The following is an 18202-nucleotide window of genomic DNA, read 5'->3' as shown; positions in this document are numbered from 1 at the left end:
ATTGTAATTGATTTATTACAGATTACACATACTTTAAATAAGTTCAATTAATTTAATAATTTTCTTGCAATAGCGATAATTTTTTTATTCACCTTTTTTTAAGTTTATTTAATGATCAGATGTCAATAAAAAGACATGTCCTTGCATCATAATTTGACTTCTGGTATAATAATTAATTTTACTAATATTTTACAGACGGTGGTAACTTGTATGACATCTATAAAAAAGAGTTTAGCTGAAGATAAAACAGTATCATGCATTGTTTTAGCAACAGAAAGCTGCCAAATATTTGTTCTTGACCCAGAGGCTTTTGTTATCATGGACAAGTATCCAGTAAATATATTCAGTGGATAAGTATCCAGTGATTACTTTTTTATGATTATGTCTATTGCAATAATTAATTGTTATCTGTTTATATTTTATTATTGTGAAATGTATCTAGTATTTAACTATTATAAGTTGTTACTTGATAACTCTTTGGGGATTGTATATTTTTGGTAATATATCGTAAATAAAATCTTTGATTTATTCGAAGACCAAACACTTATTTGGGTACGAGGTTAAAATTCGTATAAATCACTTGATATAACAATTGTGTTTCTATAGAACCAGATTTATACATAGATAAAAGTGTTTTTGTTATATTTGTTTTGATTCAAAAGCCTATTTGTTAATCTATGTCTTAACAAGGCCAACTTTTAATCCTTGAATGATAATATCATTCTAATATGGGACATTATAATTTAAAATAAGAAAGAGTATTACTATGTTTCCATTGATTTCCATATCCCACAAATGTTTTTTTTTTTTTAGCTTTTGTGACAGTTGTGCTATGGTTATCTGCTGAACAGGTTTTTTAATAATATTCAAGTAATATGTAACAAAACTCTAAATATGCTAATAATCATGATATGTATTAAGGAAAAGGATAACCTATGACATATCACATCTAATTATGGGTGAATTAATTAGGAGTTGTAATGAAGAAAAAGATCAATCAGTAAATTAACTTTTACTATCTAATCCATACAAAGCTGGATTAAGACGTTCATCTTCAAAGCAGGCAGTTGAACAATGCTCCCTAAAAAAGTATGCTGCTATTCCTATCAATAATATGGCGTTGTATACTACAAGGAAGTAAATGGGTAGTAGAAACTTTATGATTATTCTATGAGAAAAAAACAAAAAAATCTGATTATTTTATGAGAAAAAAAAACAAAAAAAAACTATGGAATTTGACAAGCCACCCTTTAAGTGAGATGCCCAGGTTTGTGCTCTGGCTTCTTTCACGCAAATAGCAAGTTTTAGAGTTACATTTTATTTGTTATTGTATTATGTCACTACTCGTTCAAGCATAACTACAGTTTGGTATTTACTCTTTTCCATTCTCAGGCTGATCTCTGAACCCACCTGGTTAGTCTAGTGGTAAACTCGTCATCGCAAATCAGCTGATTTCAAAGTTGAGAGTTCTATGGTTCGAATCACAGTAAAGGCAGTTACTTTTATACAGATTTGAATACTAGATCATCGATATCGGTTCTTTGGTGGTTGAGTTTCAATTAACCAGGAATTGGTTGACCTGAGACTGTCCAAGACTACACTTCATTTGCAATCATACATATCATCCTCATTCATCCTCTGAAGTAATACCTTACAATGGTTCCGGAGGCTTAACAGAAAAAGAAAGAAAAGGCTGATCTCTGAGAGTGATGTAACACAGCCAATCAATTAATAATAAAACTAATTAATTTTTCTTAATAGATTATTTAATTATTGCCTAAGAAAACTAATATATAATGTATGATTGCAAATTAATTAAGAGAGGAAGACTTGAGAATCTAACAGTATGTAATCAGTGATATAATTATATATATAAAAATCCTAGTAGTTTCCATGAGTCTGTTATTCTTTCATACAAAAACTATTAAATTGATTGAGCTGAAATTTTGCATGAACATAGTTTTTATACTTGGGAAGAACATAGGTCTATTACAGTTACAAAATGTTTCAAAATAGTGGCCATTTTAATGGCTTACAATAACTGGATTATATCCCTTGCCAATCTTCAACTTTACTATGGCCAAACTGTTGATCAAATCTATTTCTGAGACCACTTGCAGTATTTTTAAAATTAAATTATCTAAAAAATAGGTCTTTTTTTTAGTTTTTGAGAAAAGTAGCTTTAAAGATAAGATGGTGTACTGCGTGGTGGCTCGACCAACATAGCCATTGCCACTATTACTGTGTGTGCGATGCTATACACCGTGACTGTATCATACTTGACTAAAAAACAAAATAAATAAAACAAAAAAAAGAATTAAAATGGAGGAAACAAAGTTCGCAATCACCTCCTTGTGGTATTTATTGGCTAATATTTTTTTCCTTACGAAGGATGGATAACCACCATAACTACCATTTTTAAGGTGGGAGCCAACTACTCTGAAAGAGTAGTCTTTTTTATTGCTATAATACTTGTAGAGAATAGAATACAGTGAATGTTTTTTGGCTGTAACCATACGGTTTTGGCACCTGACAATATGGGACTCCGTATACTGTGATAACATAACTAAGTTGTTGTTAGTACATGTTTACGAATTTAAAAAGAATATACCCATAGAATTATATTGAGTTATTAATGATTATAACATTTTTTCCCCAGATATCATGTGTAGCATCTTTGATTAGTACAACTGGTTTATATACAGTTGACTATCGTGTTGTAATTGTTAGTAGAACTGGTAAAGTGGTATCACTTAGAGGTGGAGTTACATCATCACTGACAAATCTTACTTCACATCCTGTTGGTCTAGTACTATACTCTCAATCATTCATTACTGCCACTATGGATTGTACACTTCAATGTTTCTCAACTAAGGTAATTACTAATAAATATGGATGATGTAATTTTTATTTTTTAACCCCTGGATTAATGTTATTATCTGATTTCAGAGTAGTTTGTTTTTATTCATGTTTTCTCTACTTTTCTTTAATTTGTTCAACAGGATATCACATAGCAATTTTTAAAAATACAAAAGAAAAATTTTTAGGTATAATATATCCAACTTTTTTCATATTTTTAACACAGTGCTCACTCTCTTTCTCTCTCTCAGGAAAGATTTTTTAATATTATCAGTATCATTTTTGTAGCTTGTATGAGGGAATATATGAATCCTTGAGTAGCAACATCGTAGCTTGTTTAACAGTACACCACCTGCATACAATACCCTGCCATTTCACAGAAGTGATGTTTGTCATTTTATTGCTCTCACGCATGATGTGATTACTTTTTATAGTGTAGGTAGTAGTGTTTAATTAGTTTTCATGTGTTTTTATCTTGTTTTTTAAGTTCTTTCAAAATCATGTTTTTTCAATACTTCTTTGTAAAGGTAAAGTTTTCAGATTTAAAAATTTTTTAACTACTCAAACAAAATAATATTATTACATTTATTACATAAGTAAAATTAAACATGTACATCACACTCTAATTTTCTTGTCTTCATATATCAATTTCTTTAAATTAAAATTTCCACAAACTTTTTAAGAAATTTTAATTTTTTTATTATAATTTAACGAAGTAACTTAAAAACTTTTTTTATCAATTCCAATTTTTGGGCTATGCAACAATTTTCTCAGTAACTACTAGAGATACAGTTCTTGAATACATTTTATTCAATTTTTCAGGCCAAAAATCTTATTACAATATCAAATTTGTCTCTTAATCTGAGTCCAAAAAATTTCAGTATGGCTTCATTTTATTTTTAGAGAAGAAAAGTAGGTAATTGTTAGACATAATTTAAAAATAAAAGTACTTTCAGGTATATGTTTACAGGAGTTTTTTTTACTTATTTTAATTTTCCTAATCAGCTCTCAAAAGTGTTACTATGCTCCAAGGAAGTTCTATGATATCCCATTGTCACTGGCAATTATCCTTCATTACACTGACTAAAGACATTATGAAATGTCATAGATTTATTTTTAAAAAATTACTTTTAACTATAATGTTAAAAAATATTAAATTTGTTGTTTCAGAGGGTTATTCAATAAAAAAAAGAAGCTGACAACAGAGTTGTAGGACTTTCCTGTCACGCGACTTTTTTCTTATGCACGACTTACACACACACAACCTATTTTAAAATAATTATAATTTTATTTAAATAAAATAATAAAAAATATTTCTTTGTATTTAACTATGAAATCTTTTGTAATTTTTAGAAATAAATTTTAAATACAAAGAAATATTTAATTATAATAATAAATTAAAGTACCATATTAGATTATACCCATATAAACCTTATGCCCCAAAACTTACTGGTCTGCCTAAACTACATGAAAAATGTTCCCTATGAGACCGTTAATCAATTTCAAGACCTCTCCTAGTTATATAATTAATAAAATTATTGATAAATAATTAGATATATATATATATATATATAAAGTAAAGGATAATTTTGATTTCCCTCCCAATCAAATGTAAGACAGCAATGATTGTTTTGCTATAACTCATAACCTCTATCAGCTGTTCATTGAAAGTACTGCTTCATTGTTATCTATTTGTGATTGTGTTTAAAAATCTGTTTAAAATGAGTGTTCCTTTGTCTGATTGCACCAAGGAAGAAATGCGAGCAGTGATACTTTTCCTCAGTTCAGAAGGGATGAAACTAGCAGAAATTATTCATCGAATGCAGCAGCAATATGGAGAGAGTTTTTTTGAGTGGAAGCAAGATCTACAAATGGATTGATCACTTTAAAAATGGTAAGATTTCTTTCTGTGATGAACAGCAGGAAGGTAAGCCTTCCACTTTAAAGACTAACGACAATATTGAAGCGATTAAACACATGATTCTCAGTAATTGACGAAATACAGTTGATCACATTGTGAGTTGAACATAAGCCATGACACAGAATTTTCAATCGTCCATGATTCTTTAAAGTTTCAAAAAGTCTGTGCTCTCTGGGTTCCACATCAATTGACCAGCATCCACAAAGAGAATCGTTTGAAAATTTTCCAGAAGCTTTTGAAACGTTATGAAGATAAAGGAGAATGACTTTTTAAGCAAATAGTAACTGTTGATGAGACATGGGTCCATCACTTTGAACCTGAGAGTAAGCGACAAAGTTTAGTGTGTAGACATCCTTCATCTCCTACAGCAAAAAAGTTCAAAAATCAGATGTCTGCAGGAAAGGTGATGATGACGATATTCTGGGATATGGAAGGTTCATCTTTGGTTTACTTCACACTTAAAGCTCAATCAGTAAACAGTGACAACTACTGTGAGCTATGGCGTTTACTGAAGTAAAAAATCCAAACGTAAACTTTCTAAAGGTGTGATTTTGCTTCAGGATAACATTTGACCTTAAGACCAAAAAACAGGACTTTGCCTTCAAGGTCTCAGTTTTGAGCTGCTGGACCACCCTTCATACAGTCTGGACCTGGCTCAACCGATTTTCATCATTTTGGTTCATTAAAAGAAGAGTTGCGAGGGAATAATTATCAGTCTCATGAAGAGACCATAGAAGAAGTGAAAACGTTTTTACACATCAGACCAAAAACCTTCTTCCAGGAAGGAATTCAAAAGCTTGTTAAAAGTTGGTCTAAGTGCATAGAAGTAGGAGGGCAGTATGTTGAAAAGTAATGCCATATCATTTATGTAAGTACAAATAAAAATATTGACTTTTTGAATTTCACTTTACTTTTTGACTTGCCCTCGCATATATGTGTGTGTCTGGATGATGTGGAAAATTTTCAAGATCATCAAGTCAAGTAAATTAAAGTCTATTTGGATGAAAGAAACACAAGACAACCTGGAGCGACTGAACATCTCAAAAGAAGAAATCAAGGACAGAAGGTAATTTAGGGATGAAATGAGAAATGAGAAATAAGAAAATTAATAAAATTAAAACGATAGGAAGAAGATGGATAGAGGAAGGGAAGAAGATACATAGTGAATGGATGAAGAGGTTTTGGGAAAAAAAGAAAAGAAAGAAGGAAATAAAGACATTAATGGCTCATTAGTTCATAAGACATTAATGGAAATAATATATTAATAGGGTTAATATAAATGTGTGTGTGTGTGTGTGTGTGTGTGTGTGTGTGTGTGTGTGTGTGTGTGTGTGTGTGTGTGTGTGTGTGTGTGTGTGTGTGTGTGTGTGTGTGTGTGTGTGTGTGTGTGTGTGTGTGTGTGTGTGTGTGTGTGTGTGTGTGTGTGTGTGTGTGTGTGTGTGTGTGTGTGTGTGTGTGTGTGTGTGTGTGTGTGTGTGTGTGTGTGTGTGTGTGTGTGTGTGTGTGTGTGTGTGTGTGTGTGTGTGTGTGTGTGTGTGTGTGTGTGTGTGTGTGTGTTTAGTATATATATAAACACAAACATATATTTATTTTTTATAAAATCTTTTTGAAAATAACCAAATATATATTTAAAAATGTGATTTACAGGGTGTAAAACAATGGAGTAATACTTTGCCTGGTTCTCCAGTTACTATGTGCTCAGTTCCATTAACTGGATTAGCACTTAACTTAGTTGCTGTTTCTGTAGCCACAGAAACTGGAGGTTCATTGCTTCTTTATTCTGGACCACAATTAATGCATTCATTTGTTACTTCATACCCAGTTTCAGCAATTACATTTGGACGTTATGGTCAGGAAGAGCATGCTTTAGTGTCAGTTACATCAGGTCAAGTATCTTTTTCCATTTTTGTAAATAGATTTTTAATTAAAAATATAATGTAATAGTATTGCAAAATGTAAATTATTCAATTTAAGCTCAAATTCTGTTATATAAAGGTTTTTTTTAGATTGATGTCTTGTTTTATTTATTTATGATGATTTTGAAAGAATGAAAATGATATTTCAGTCATTTGATTGAATGAAATTGTGTCTGTGATTTCATTTCTCAGCTGATGTTAGAATATATATAGGTTAATTTTTTTTTAATGTTATTATTATGTTAACTGCCTCACATTATTATATATTATTGATTTGCAGCAGATTAATCAATACTTCTTGGATTGCTGATTTCTTTTACGTGGACAAATACTATATCAATTAATTCAAAGTTGTTTCATAAATAAGTCACTTTTATTAAATGTTGTAATCCTTAAATTATTTAATTTCATTGATCTGATCATATTTCTAATGAATAGACTGTGGGTATGATCATATATCTTAATTACATTAATCAGAATAATTAAGATATTATCAAACATTTTGAATTGACCATTCAATCTTATAATAATCATTCCCTATGAAGCATTTTTTTAAAATTTATAAACCATGTTTATTAGTAAACTTGTGAAAGCACATATTAGTAAAGTTGTGAAAGAATATTTCAGTGAATAATGTGATGTAATTGAAATAAAATTATGATGATTATTAGCTGTTATATGAGACTGAAATCAACAAAATGGCATAATTTTGCTTGGTTATCATTACAGTATGTGGAGTAAATTTTATAGTTTTAATTTACCTGTTGTAGTTTTATCACTTTTGTGTCATAAAAAGTGGAAGATATACCTAAAAATAGTAATAAAGATTAAACATAACTGTTTTGCATATGTGACTTTTTCTTTTTTTTTCAATACCAATACGTGTTGAAAACACATTTTTAGCTTTCCAATATGACTTCATTCTTCCCCTGTGCTGCTTCCTCCTTTCTTCCAACCACTTTAGGTTAGCTTTCTTCTCCTTCTAGATCCCTTCAAAATTAAGATGTTTTTCTAAGCATCTTTCTGACTTTTAAATCTGTCACATTTATCTTAGATACCCTTAGGTCCTCGTTAACTTGCTTGAACCATTTAACTTGTCACCATTACACTTGTGAAAAAAATTTCTTTATAAGCCTGTTTGAATCCATTCTTTTCAGATGTTCATAGAATGCCAGTCTTTGCTTATGTATTGCTTCCATGATTCTATCTAACTCCTGATAAAGTTACTCATTCTTTCTTAATTTCTAACTAACATTAGTTTTTCTGGGGCCAAGGATTTTCTTTAGTATTCGTATTTCAGCAAGTTCAGTTTATCTATTTCCTCTTGGTTTAAAGCTGCGCATTCTGCTGGGTATAAAACTTCTGGTTGGATTACTGTTGTGTAGTATCTGATCTTGCCCATCCTTGAGATCCTTATTGTATATGTCATTCATTAGGTCATAGGATTTTAGAATCTTATTGACCCTGATGTTTGCTTCCCTGTCCATTCCATTTTGTTGGATAACTTCACCCAACCTAAATTCCTGTCATTTTAATTCTTCTGAGTTCTGTCTGTAACAATTTTGGTGCTTTCTTAATATTCGTCATGTACTCTGTTTTTTCTATGGAAATTTGTAAGCCTTCTCTTCTACCATTCTGCGTAGAATATTTATTTTATGTTCTGCCATTTCTATATCTTTGCTAAGAGGGTGAAATCATCTGCAAAGGTTAGGCAATCAATGTTTAGATTCTCTCTAACACATTCCAACTTGACTTGCTTCAGACCTTTACCTTGGCAAACTTTCTTCCATTCTCTTATGGCCTTTTTTCAAGACTAAACTAAAAAGAAGAGGTTTATTAGTTTTGAGTCTGTCCCAAATTCTTTAAGAATGTTAAACAATGTTTCCTGGTCAACTGAATCATAGACTTTTTTAAAATCCACAAAGGTCATCATTATTCTCTTGTTTGCCAAGTTATATTTCCTGATGACTGTTTTCAGGCTAAATATTTTATCTGCGCTAAATCTCCCTTTCTAGATTTCACCTTGATACTCTAGATTTTATGGATCAATTTATTCTTCTAATTTGTCAAAGGTAACTTTACAAAGAATTTCGTACACACTGGCAGATGATATATTCCTCGATAATTGTTGACCTTTGTTTTGTCCCTTTTCTTGTGAAGTGGATGTATTAGAGTTTTCTGCTCCTCTGCGAGTTCTTCTTTTACCCAAATCTCTGTAACCATTCGATGTAGTGAGCAGATTGTATTCTTATTGGCATATTTCTAAATTTCTGCTATGATGGAGTATGCACCACATGCTTTGTTATTTTTTGAGGCTCTGTATTATGTTTTTAATATCTTCAGGATTGGTGGTACTGACTCTGGGAACCATTGTTCTGGTTCTGGGAATCTTTCCTTTGGTTCTTCGCAATTGAGTAGTTCCCTGAAATATTTCACCAGGAATTCTCCTTGTCCTTACTTGTCATCACTCCATTTTTCCTTTTAAAGCAGAAACTTAGAAGAGTGTGGTTAACTTCTGTTTAAAAATTCTACAGTAGTTTCTGCTTTCAATTGTTAGGAAACCTGGGTTAATTTGATCAAGGAGACCATTTCTTAGTCTTTCCTCATGCTCTTTAGGATTTTTGCTGTTTTTTTCCTTTGTAATCTAAATTCAACAAGGTTTTCTTGAGTTTTATTAGTGTACTAGTTTTTCCAGGATTTCAGTCAGTTTTCTAACACATCACACTCCTGATTCCACCACCTGTGCCTCCTTTTCCTTCATGTGTATCTCTTGTGCAGTCTCTACTATATGTTTTTTCAAGTCCTACCAATTTTGGCAGTGAGGTTTTCCAGTCTTTCTTGGAGCTGTCGCTTATTTTCTACAATTTTTGGGTATCTATTCTGCAAATTATATTTTGAACCATGGTCTTCTTATTCTGAGGAATGAATTTCACTTTGATTGTGGTGAAATGATCTGAGTTATATTAAGTCCCTTCTTCATATTAACATTCATGATTTTTCGAGTATTCTGTATGGAAAGGGGCAGATGATCAATTTGAAATTCACTTGTTCTCTCGCATGAGGACTTTCATGTTTTGATTTCCCAGGGGTTCCTCTTTTAAAGTGTGTCGTCATAATTTTTAGATTTTTCAATTTATAGAGAGAGATTAATCTTAAACCACTTTTATTCGTTCTCCTATGTGCCATGCCCACTTCTCTATTACCCACTTCTCTTTCATCTATATTGTTTTTTTCTATTAGTGCATTGAAATTTCCTTGACTTATTTTGAGGGATTTTATCCCCTTAAGTAAGTCGCAGAAGCCCTCAAAATTTTGTGGGTTTCTTCTGTTGTCTTCCTTAATGGGAGCATGTGCATTAATTATTCTGTACATTCTTTTGGTACATTTTAGTGTTAAAAGGGAAGCCTTTCGGATAGTGACTTGAAGTCTGTGATTAATTTCATTCATATGTGATTTTATATAGAAATAATTTTTTTCTTTTATGTAGCTTCAGTTTTGCTGGTTTTTTCTTTTTTTTTAATATTTAATAATGAATAAAAATTTATTTATCACTACAGTCCTATCAAGATGCAACGCATACAAACAGAAATTTCTCTTTTTATTTTTATTATAAATGATCAAAAGTGCCAAATAAAATAAATATGATTAAAAAAAAGATGATTTGATCTGGACTGTTGCTAGGGTCAACAGTCCAGATCTAGGGTTAGCACTCTGGCTGATTATGTGTGGGCATGAATCGTTATGCAATAACAACACTTTTTTCGGTAATAGGCCTCACTGAATGGTATGAATTATTGTCTTCAGATTGTAGGCCTGCAAATCACTGTATCTTGTACTGTTGTTTTGTACACTACATTGTTGATGTTAACTTGCCAGTACCATTTCTTAAACTTGCTGAATCTTCCTGTCAGTAGTGGAGATTAACAGCTATCTTGCTTCTTCTTCATGTATCGTTCTTGTCAAGCTTCAATAAGGTGACCTCAGTAATAATCAACTCAAGCATGTGATAAACTTAAAAATGTGTTATGACAAATTTTCAGATAATTTTTGTTTACTTACATCGTACGAAGTACATTACTGATTATTATCAAATCCATTTATTTTCCAAAAATAGGTTATAAATATTATAATGTAATAATTGTAGGCTTTTTATTTATTTGTAATTTTTATATAAATATATATATTGCAATAAGTTTTTGTAATTTTATTCATCAGGTTAGATTTATTTTAAGTGTTTTCGAAAGTTGGGTTAACTGTCAAAATAAATGTTTTTCCTAAGTAAACTGTAGTATGAGCAAAATTATATATAAATACTGATTTATATGCAAATATAAGTTAGTTAGTAATATTTATTATCATATATCAGAAGTCAGTTAACATTTAACAGTAATTTATTTTTTGTGTTAATGCTTCTAATTTTTGTAAACATTTGGTTCTTTTTTATTTTAGGTGGTGGTCTTTCTATTAAATTACTAAAACGAACTGCCCATTTTGGTAGTGGGGAAAAATCATCGATGGTAACAAATAGTCAACCTCACAATATTAAATTATTAGTACCCAAAAAGAGCAGATTATTTGTTGAACAGACGCTAAGGGAACGAGATCAATGTCATGGTAATTTTAATTTCATTGCAGAAATGTGTATGATAACATTAGAGATTATAAATTGCTGAAGTTTATTTAATGACATATCATATCAATTTGTCTTCTACCTAACAGTCTTATTCTTATCCAGTATCCTGAATAAGTTACAGATCAAAACCTCCATCTTGTTCTATCTCTCCATCACTCCTCTTCAACACCCCTTTCCACTCTATGCACCTACTCATAATATCTTTCTTAACTTTTATCTGCGCATTTTTTCTTTGGTTTTTCCCAGTTACCTCATGATTCAACATTTCCAAAGGTGTTTTTTCTTCCCTTACTATATTAAGATGTCTGAACTACTGTCTTAGTCTTCGTTTCATTTTTTGCCTATTATGATTCTAAAAAATTTCATCTTCAAAGCTTGTAGTTTAAGTTTCTTCTTGTCCTTTTGTAACCCAAGTCTCACATTATATGTCAGAATTTGTATGAAGTATATCTTGTAAATCCATTTTTACATTTTCTCAGTACTTCTTTACTTAATATTAGTCCTCTTACACTTTGATAAAAATTTCTTCAATCAGTACCGTTCTTCCTATTTTTCTACCAAACTTATCATCTTCTATCATTCAATACCCAAATATTTAAAATTGGTTTACCTCTTTAAGAAATTATCTCACTGTATTAGCTTTTCTCCTTTTTCTCTATATTTGCTGGTTACTTCTAATGCCTTAGTGTTTTTTGTTACTTACTTTCACATTCTATTCTGCAATTCTTCCATTCAAAACGTCAAGGATTCTCTGAAATTCTATTTCACTCCGAATGAAAATGTCATTAGCAAATAGTATCGCTTTCCTTTCCTCTCATAATGCCTTCAATTCTTTATAAATTTCATCCATTTTGTTGATGAAATTTATAAACAAAGATAATAACATACTCTCTCTTTGACATCATTTCCAATACCGAACTCCATACTAATTTTCTAAGCAAACGGTCATATGCTTTCTGTACATTCAGAAATACTATCACAAAATTCTATTAATTGCGCATTTCTTTTCCAACAGCATTCATGCAATAAAACAATTGTGATTCAATTTCTTTAAAAACTTCTATTTCCTTTAGTGCTACATTTTTATGGCTTTTATTTTGGGACTTGCAAAGTAAGTGCCACATTTCTGCAGAAATGTAGTAGTTAGAAAGAGAATAAATGTACTTGTATTATTCCCCTTTCACAATTTAAAAGAATTGGCATTATAATATTCTTTTCCTGCTTGTCCAACATAGCTATTTCTGCCAGTGGAACTTTCAGTACTTAAGTTGATCAGTATATTATCACACTTTAGACAGCTTTCATCTTTCTTTGTCTTCTGCCAAACCTCAATTCACATTTATTAATTTTTAAAATACCTTCTCCTTTTTTTTTTAACCTCCGGAACCATCGTTGGTATTGCTTCAGAGGAGGAGATGAATGATTTGTAGCACATGTGTGAAAATGCCATGCCTGACTGGGACCAGGATTCAAACCTGGGACCTACAGATGAAAGGCCAAGACGCCGAGACTTTCTTTATCTATCTTCGATTTTCTTCTGCTAATTTTTCCACTCTTATCTTTTATTGAAATTCAGTCTGTTTTAACACACAACTGACTCACTTCTCTCACAAAAATCGATCAACTGTGTTCACTCCCTGTTTCTTTTCATATCCGTGATGACCTTCTCTTAATCTCTCTCCCCATTTGTAACACCTCTATGGATTCTTCTAGTTTTCCTGTTTGGGGAGTAAGCAGTTGTAAATAAGTGTATCTTTACATAGTTCAAACTTATTTTTACTTTTAGTGTCCTAGCATTCATATAATCTACTTCCTTGATAACAACTGTTCCCTCTCCATTTTTTCCCATTCAATTTCTACTCTACTTAATATGAAGTATACCTGTTTCTAAGTTATTTATCTTTCCATTTTATTTCATCCAGCCTTAAATCTTTAATACCTTTTTCCATCAATCTGTTATTTCCTTAACCCTATCAATAAGAGATAACACCCATTTAAAGTGTCTACTTAGTGATTTCAGTCACCTAGATAAAAAGTATTGCTTGCAGACGACACACATTAGTCTTGGTTTTCTCCAACCTTGAACATTGACTTTAGACTTTGTATACAATGGAGTGGCAACTTCAAGGTATAGCTATTGTCAGCAGAGAAAGAAGATATAGAAAAGCAGAATGAAACAAACTCCCCTGACACTCAAGTTCTCTTACAGCATCATAGATCGAAAAGAACAAGAATTAGCCAAGAAAGACTGATAGAGAGTTTAAAAAACTATGAACTAACTATACATTAAGGTGAAAATATATATGAAAGAAATTAGGCAAATAAATAAATGAAAAAGAAAATGTAATTAAAAAAAGCATAAATATGCTAAATAGAAATTGAAATATATTGCAAAATAAGTTTATTTTCAAAAACTGTTTACAAAAATGTTAATTAAGATCTAAAACTAGATGGACATTTTGATTGTTAAAAAACTGTAATCAGTAAGTATTAACATAAAGAAAGAATATGAAGAATACAGGTAAAAAAAACAAAATGAAAAAGAAAAAGTAATTATAAAAGTAGTATTAATTGACCAATGAATAGTACTTAAAAAACACTATAAAACAAGTATTTTTATCAGTGATTTTAGAATAAAGGTAGAAAATACAAACAATCGTCATCATCTTAGTAAATTTTGCTTAAAACATTTAAACCACTGAAACCTCCAATCCAAAATGCACACTATGACTTAATGAACATCTTTTATACTCATTTATATAGGTTGGATTGATGAAATTTATCTCAAAATACAAATAACATGAAACTTAAATGAAATAAAAAGGTATCCCTACCATGAACAAAATTAAATGAGGATATAACTACACAGTTATTGTGTTTATAAACATCTGCTCTTTTGTTGAATTCAATTTTATTTTTTCTCAAGTAGTTTTCAAGGACCAAGACCAGTTTTCTTGATATAGTCACAGTAGCAATAAAATTATTTTAAAAAAATATTTTTTACATGTTGCTGTTAAGAGGGCAATATGCTATCACGGTCCGTGCTTTCTCTGTTCCTACTTCTCTATTTTCTGAAGTAAAGTTGCTTTGTTGCATTTATTAAATTTCTTCTCAAATTTTTCTGTTTACTGTCAATGTTTGTTCTAGTAAATCATTCATGACCCATAGGGTTGGTCTAGTGGTAAACTTGTCATTGCAAATCGGTTGATTTCAAAGTTGAGAGTTCTAAGGTTCAAATCCCAATAAAGGCAGTTACTTTTATATGAATTTGATTACTACATCAGTGTTCTTTGGTGGTTGGGTTTCAATTAACCACACATTTCAGGAATGGTTGACCTAATACTGTACAAGAATATACTTCATTTACATTCATACATATCATCCTCATTCATCTTCTGAAGTAATACCTTACAATGGTGCTAGAGACTAAACAGAAAAAGAGTAAATCACTGATCTCAGCTTATTTTTAATAAAACTTATTTTTGCGATAAGTGTTCAAGCCAAGTGGCACATAGTTTGGTCTTTAAACTAGGTGCCATGATAGGATTTAAAGCTGTCGTAGAATGAAAATTATTGTTAGCAATATACTTATCAGTGTGTATACTATTTTTTGAATGTATATCAGAAGAGATTTTATTATTTTTACAACTTTTTTTAAACCCAAAGGAAAAAATCCCTTTCAGCACATCAGAGGCAGAGGTAGATTTCACCAGGGCTAAATAGGGAATAAAAAAGTTTCCACCTTAAAGTAAGAAAAACTTCAAATTTACTCAATATGACAATGGTTGCATGTGAAAAAAATTTCACATATTAAGTATATGACAAGCCCCATCTTCTTACAATTCCAGCAACAGTTTGATCATCCCTTGCCGTAAGGGTTGGTCATATCAAAAATTGTTTTAGACAAAAGTTTTAGGTAATGTTAAGAGGACTAATGACCACTTTAAACCGATTCGACTGTGCCTATTAAGGAAGGTATGATTTATTTTTTTGGTCTTCGAAACCGCATTTTTTCCCACCTCTGGGCCAATAGTTAGTGATATCAAATATTTACTTTGATAAATTTTAGGCCCTTATCCAATGAATATTCGGAACTTTAAAGGAATTTGATATTTTACTTAATAAAAGAGTTATAGCAATATTTTTTTTTCTAAAAGCTCCCATATCCATTCCCATGGTCTGATTTTACCCATTAACGAACTCGACCGAGATTTTGGGTCGCTATATTTTATGTATCAATTTGAAAGTGATTGGCGCAAAATTATGGCAGTTATCGTGTCCACAAGAAAGTGAAATATATATATACATAAAAGTATATATAAACTTTTCAACTGACAGTGGTTTTGGGGTCTGGGGAATGTGAAACACTAAGATATGTAAAACTTTTCCGGAAGTTAAATCATGATACCCATTACAATAGGTAGCTTTCTTATGAAACTACCTAAAAAAAAATATATATATATATAAAATAAGTATAAAATTTTAAATATAATAATATAAAAATTTCTATACTTTTTTTTATACATATTTGATGTAGATGAAATGTTGATTGTAGACTAATAATGTTAAACAAAATCATAACTGAAAACAATTTCACATAATGATAAGTAAAGAAACAATTACGAATGGTTGAATTCTTATGAACAGTTATACTCTGTTGTTCTTTTCTGGAATTATCAGTTTAAGAAGATCATTTTGTTATTTCTGATACCTTGTTCAGAATATTTTTCAGGAAGTCTGTTTCATGAGATTTTATGAAGTTTAATTGTGTTATAGTGTAAGCAGTGTATATGTATGTATGTAATATATGTAGCAGTGTAAGAAAATAAACTGTATGCCTATTATAAGAACTATCCTGCTGGAAAAAAAACTGTTATGAAGGTTGCCGTGCTTGCATGTATATAACAAGTTATGCATCATTATCTGATGTTAATGATAAACATCAACAATGATAATAATCTGATGTTCTTATGATTATTGAATTGTGTAGAGTAGAACTCATTTGATCTGTTACAAGCAGTATGTTATGATTCTTAACAGTGAGTATATTGCAATATTACTAAGGAAAAAATACACTAGGATAATAATACTACTACTATCACTAGTAATAGTGTTATTCATATTGATTGTTTGTGGCTTTTAATTTATTTCATAAACATTAATTAAATTTATGTTTAACTGATTCTTTACATGTGATAATTTTAAGAGTTAATCCTCATTATGTATAAGTAAGATAAAATACTTAGTTACGTGAAACTAAAATAGTTGACATAATATTGAGCATTTAGAAATCTGCTCCTCACTTAACTTTATAGATCAATATCTGTTATATTAATTGTTAGATCTCTTACAGATTACAAATTAATAAGGTACCTTATGAAAGAAGGTGCAAGTATTCTTCTTGTGCAGATGTAAAGTCATTGATTTCTTTCAGTTTGTTTCCAAACATATTTTATTCAGTAGATTTAATGAAATGATTCATATGAGATAAGTATCAATTTTTTTTCTAGCTTGCACAGTCAGTTGTGATAACTGTTTTTGATAAAAGTTTCTCTGATTCCTGAATAAAGTAATCTGGTGATCAGGGGAACTAAAAATGTTTCAAGATGAACCAATTTTCAAATAACCTGCAACTGCGCCTCAATGTCCTACTAGTAATAATACAGTGTGGCATCATGTTGCTGGAACGAAGCAAAATTGACATCTAGTTCTATTGGTTTACAGATGAAATTGGTGATATTTTCTGAATAATAATTTTATTAATTGTTTCTTAAAAAGATTTAGGGTCCATAGCATGACTATAGATGTCCAAACAAGACTTCAGCTGATTATATTGAAATCTTATGTACAACCTTGAAAGATCTCACATAACACAGTCGTGTTCTGATAAATAATACATTCAGATAGATGAGTTCAAGACTTAGCTCTGAATGCCTAAACATCAAACACATCTTTAAAGAAATAAAATAAAGCAATTTTTTTTTTGTAGAATATTAAATATTATTTGTGTACACAATGGTGCTTACACAAAAACAGAGATTTACCAAGTGGTCATCACAAAGAAAAATTAAAATATTTATTACAGAAAAACTTGATTCAAAAGAAAAATAATAAAAGATTATTATTTTTATTGTTTTATATTCCAATTAAAGACCAAATTTTGTACTATTTTAATGTAAAATTTATTGTGAGAGTAACAATGCAAACTGTGATATTAGAATATAAAAATTTAATCATTAAACCCTCTTGTACTTTTGTAATAATATTAATTTTTTAAATGATTTCAGAAATTCATAGCTTTTTTCAAAGATCATGGATTGGTCTTAGTGTTGCAGCAAGTGAAGCGTACCTTCATGGTTTGCAAAGTTCTTCTGTCTGTCAAAGAGAAGCCCTGAAACTTACTGCACAAGTATGTAATTTATTTGCTTAAAACTGTATTAGTTGCTCAAAGAAGGGTAATTTTATAATTTAAATCATGAGAGACTTTTAGATTAGTATATTCATCTAGCTGAATACAAATTATCCTGGTGGCAGATTCAACAGTTCAATATAAAGAAAGTGCTTTCTTTCAGTCTTGAAAAAACTTTTACTTTATTTTTAAAGAATTAAAATAATTTATATTTTTTATGTAATTATTTTTACTTAAAACTTGAGTGTACTTTGAAAAAATTCATACTAAAAATTATACTTAATAAAAAAAAAGAGTTACAGCAAAAGAACACATTAATACTGTCATGGAATAACTATGTTATTTTATTCAATCTTTCTTTCATTAGTATTATTTATTCTCACTTTGTCTTCTGCAGAAAAAAATACTTAAAATTTTGAATGTTTTAAGTAAAAAAAAAAAATCCATATTTTATCTTCTAATTA

At 30.2% G+C, this 18202-nt stretch overlaps 1 protein-coding gene across 1 annotated transcript in view; it reads left to right on the top strand.

Annotated features, from left to right (window-relative positions):
- The window catches only part of BBS1 (Bardet-Biedl syndrome 1), a 41898-nt gene that overhangs the window by 12697 nt on the left and 10999 nt on the right, over positions 1-18202 (top strand). Inside the window, exons 5-9 of the mRNA XM_075367702.1 lie at positions 196-333; positions 2660-2875; positions 6428-6665; positions 11146-11310; positions 17617-17738. Coding sequence (XP_075223817.1) covers positions 196-333; positions 2660-2875; positions 6428-6665; positions 11146-11310; positions 17617-17738 — 879 coding nt within the window. The remainder of the gene's footprint in view (positions 1-195; positions 334-2659; positions 2876-6427; positions 6666-11145; positions 11311-17616; positions 17739-18202) is intronic.

Source organism: Lycorma delicatula, chromosome 5, assembly GCF_047948215.1.
Source record: "Lycorma delicatula isolate Av1 chromosome 5, ASM4794821v1, whole genome shotgun sequence".
Taxonomy (NCBI): domain Eukaryota; kingdom Metazoa; phylum Arthropoda; class Insecta; order Hemiptera; family Fulgoridae; genus Lycorma; species Lycorma delicatula.
This window is presented reverse-complemented; position numbering and strand designations above follow the sequence as displayed.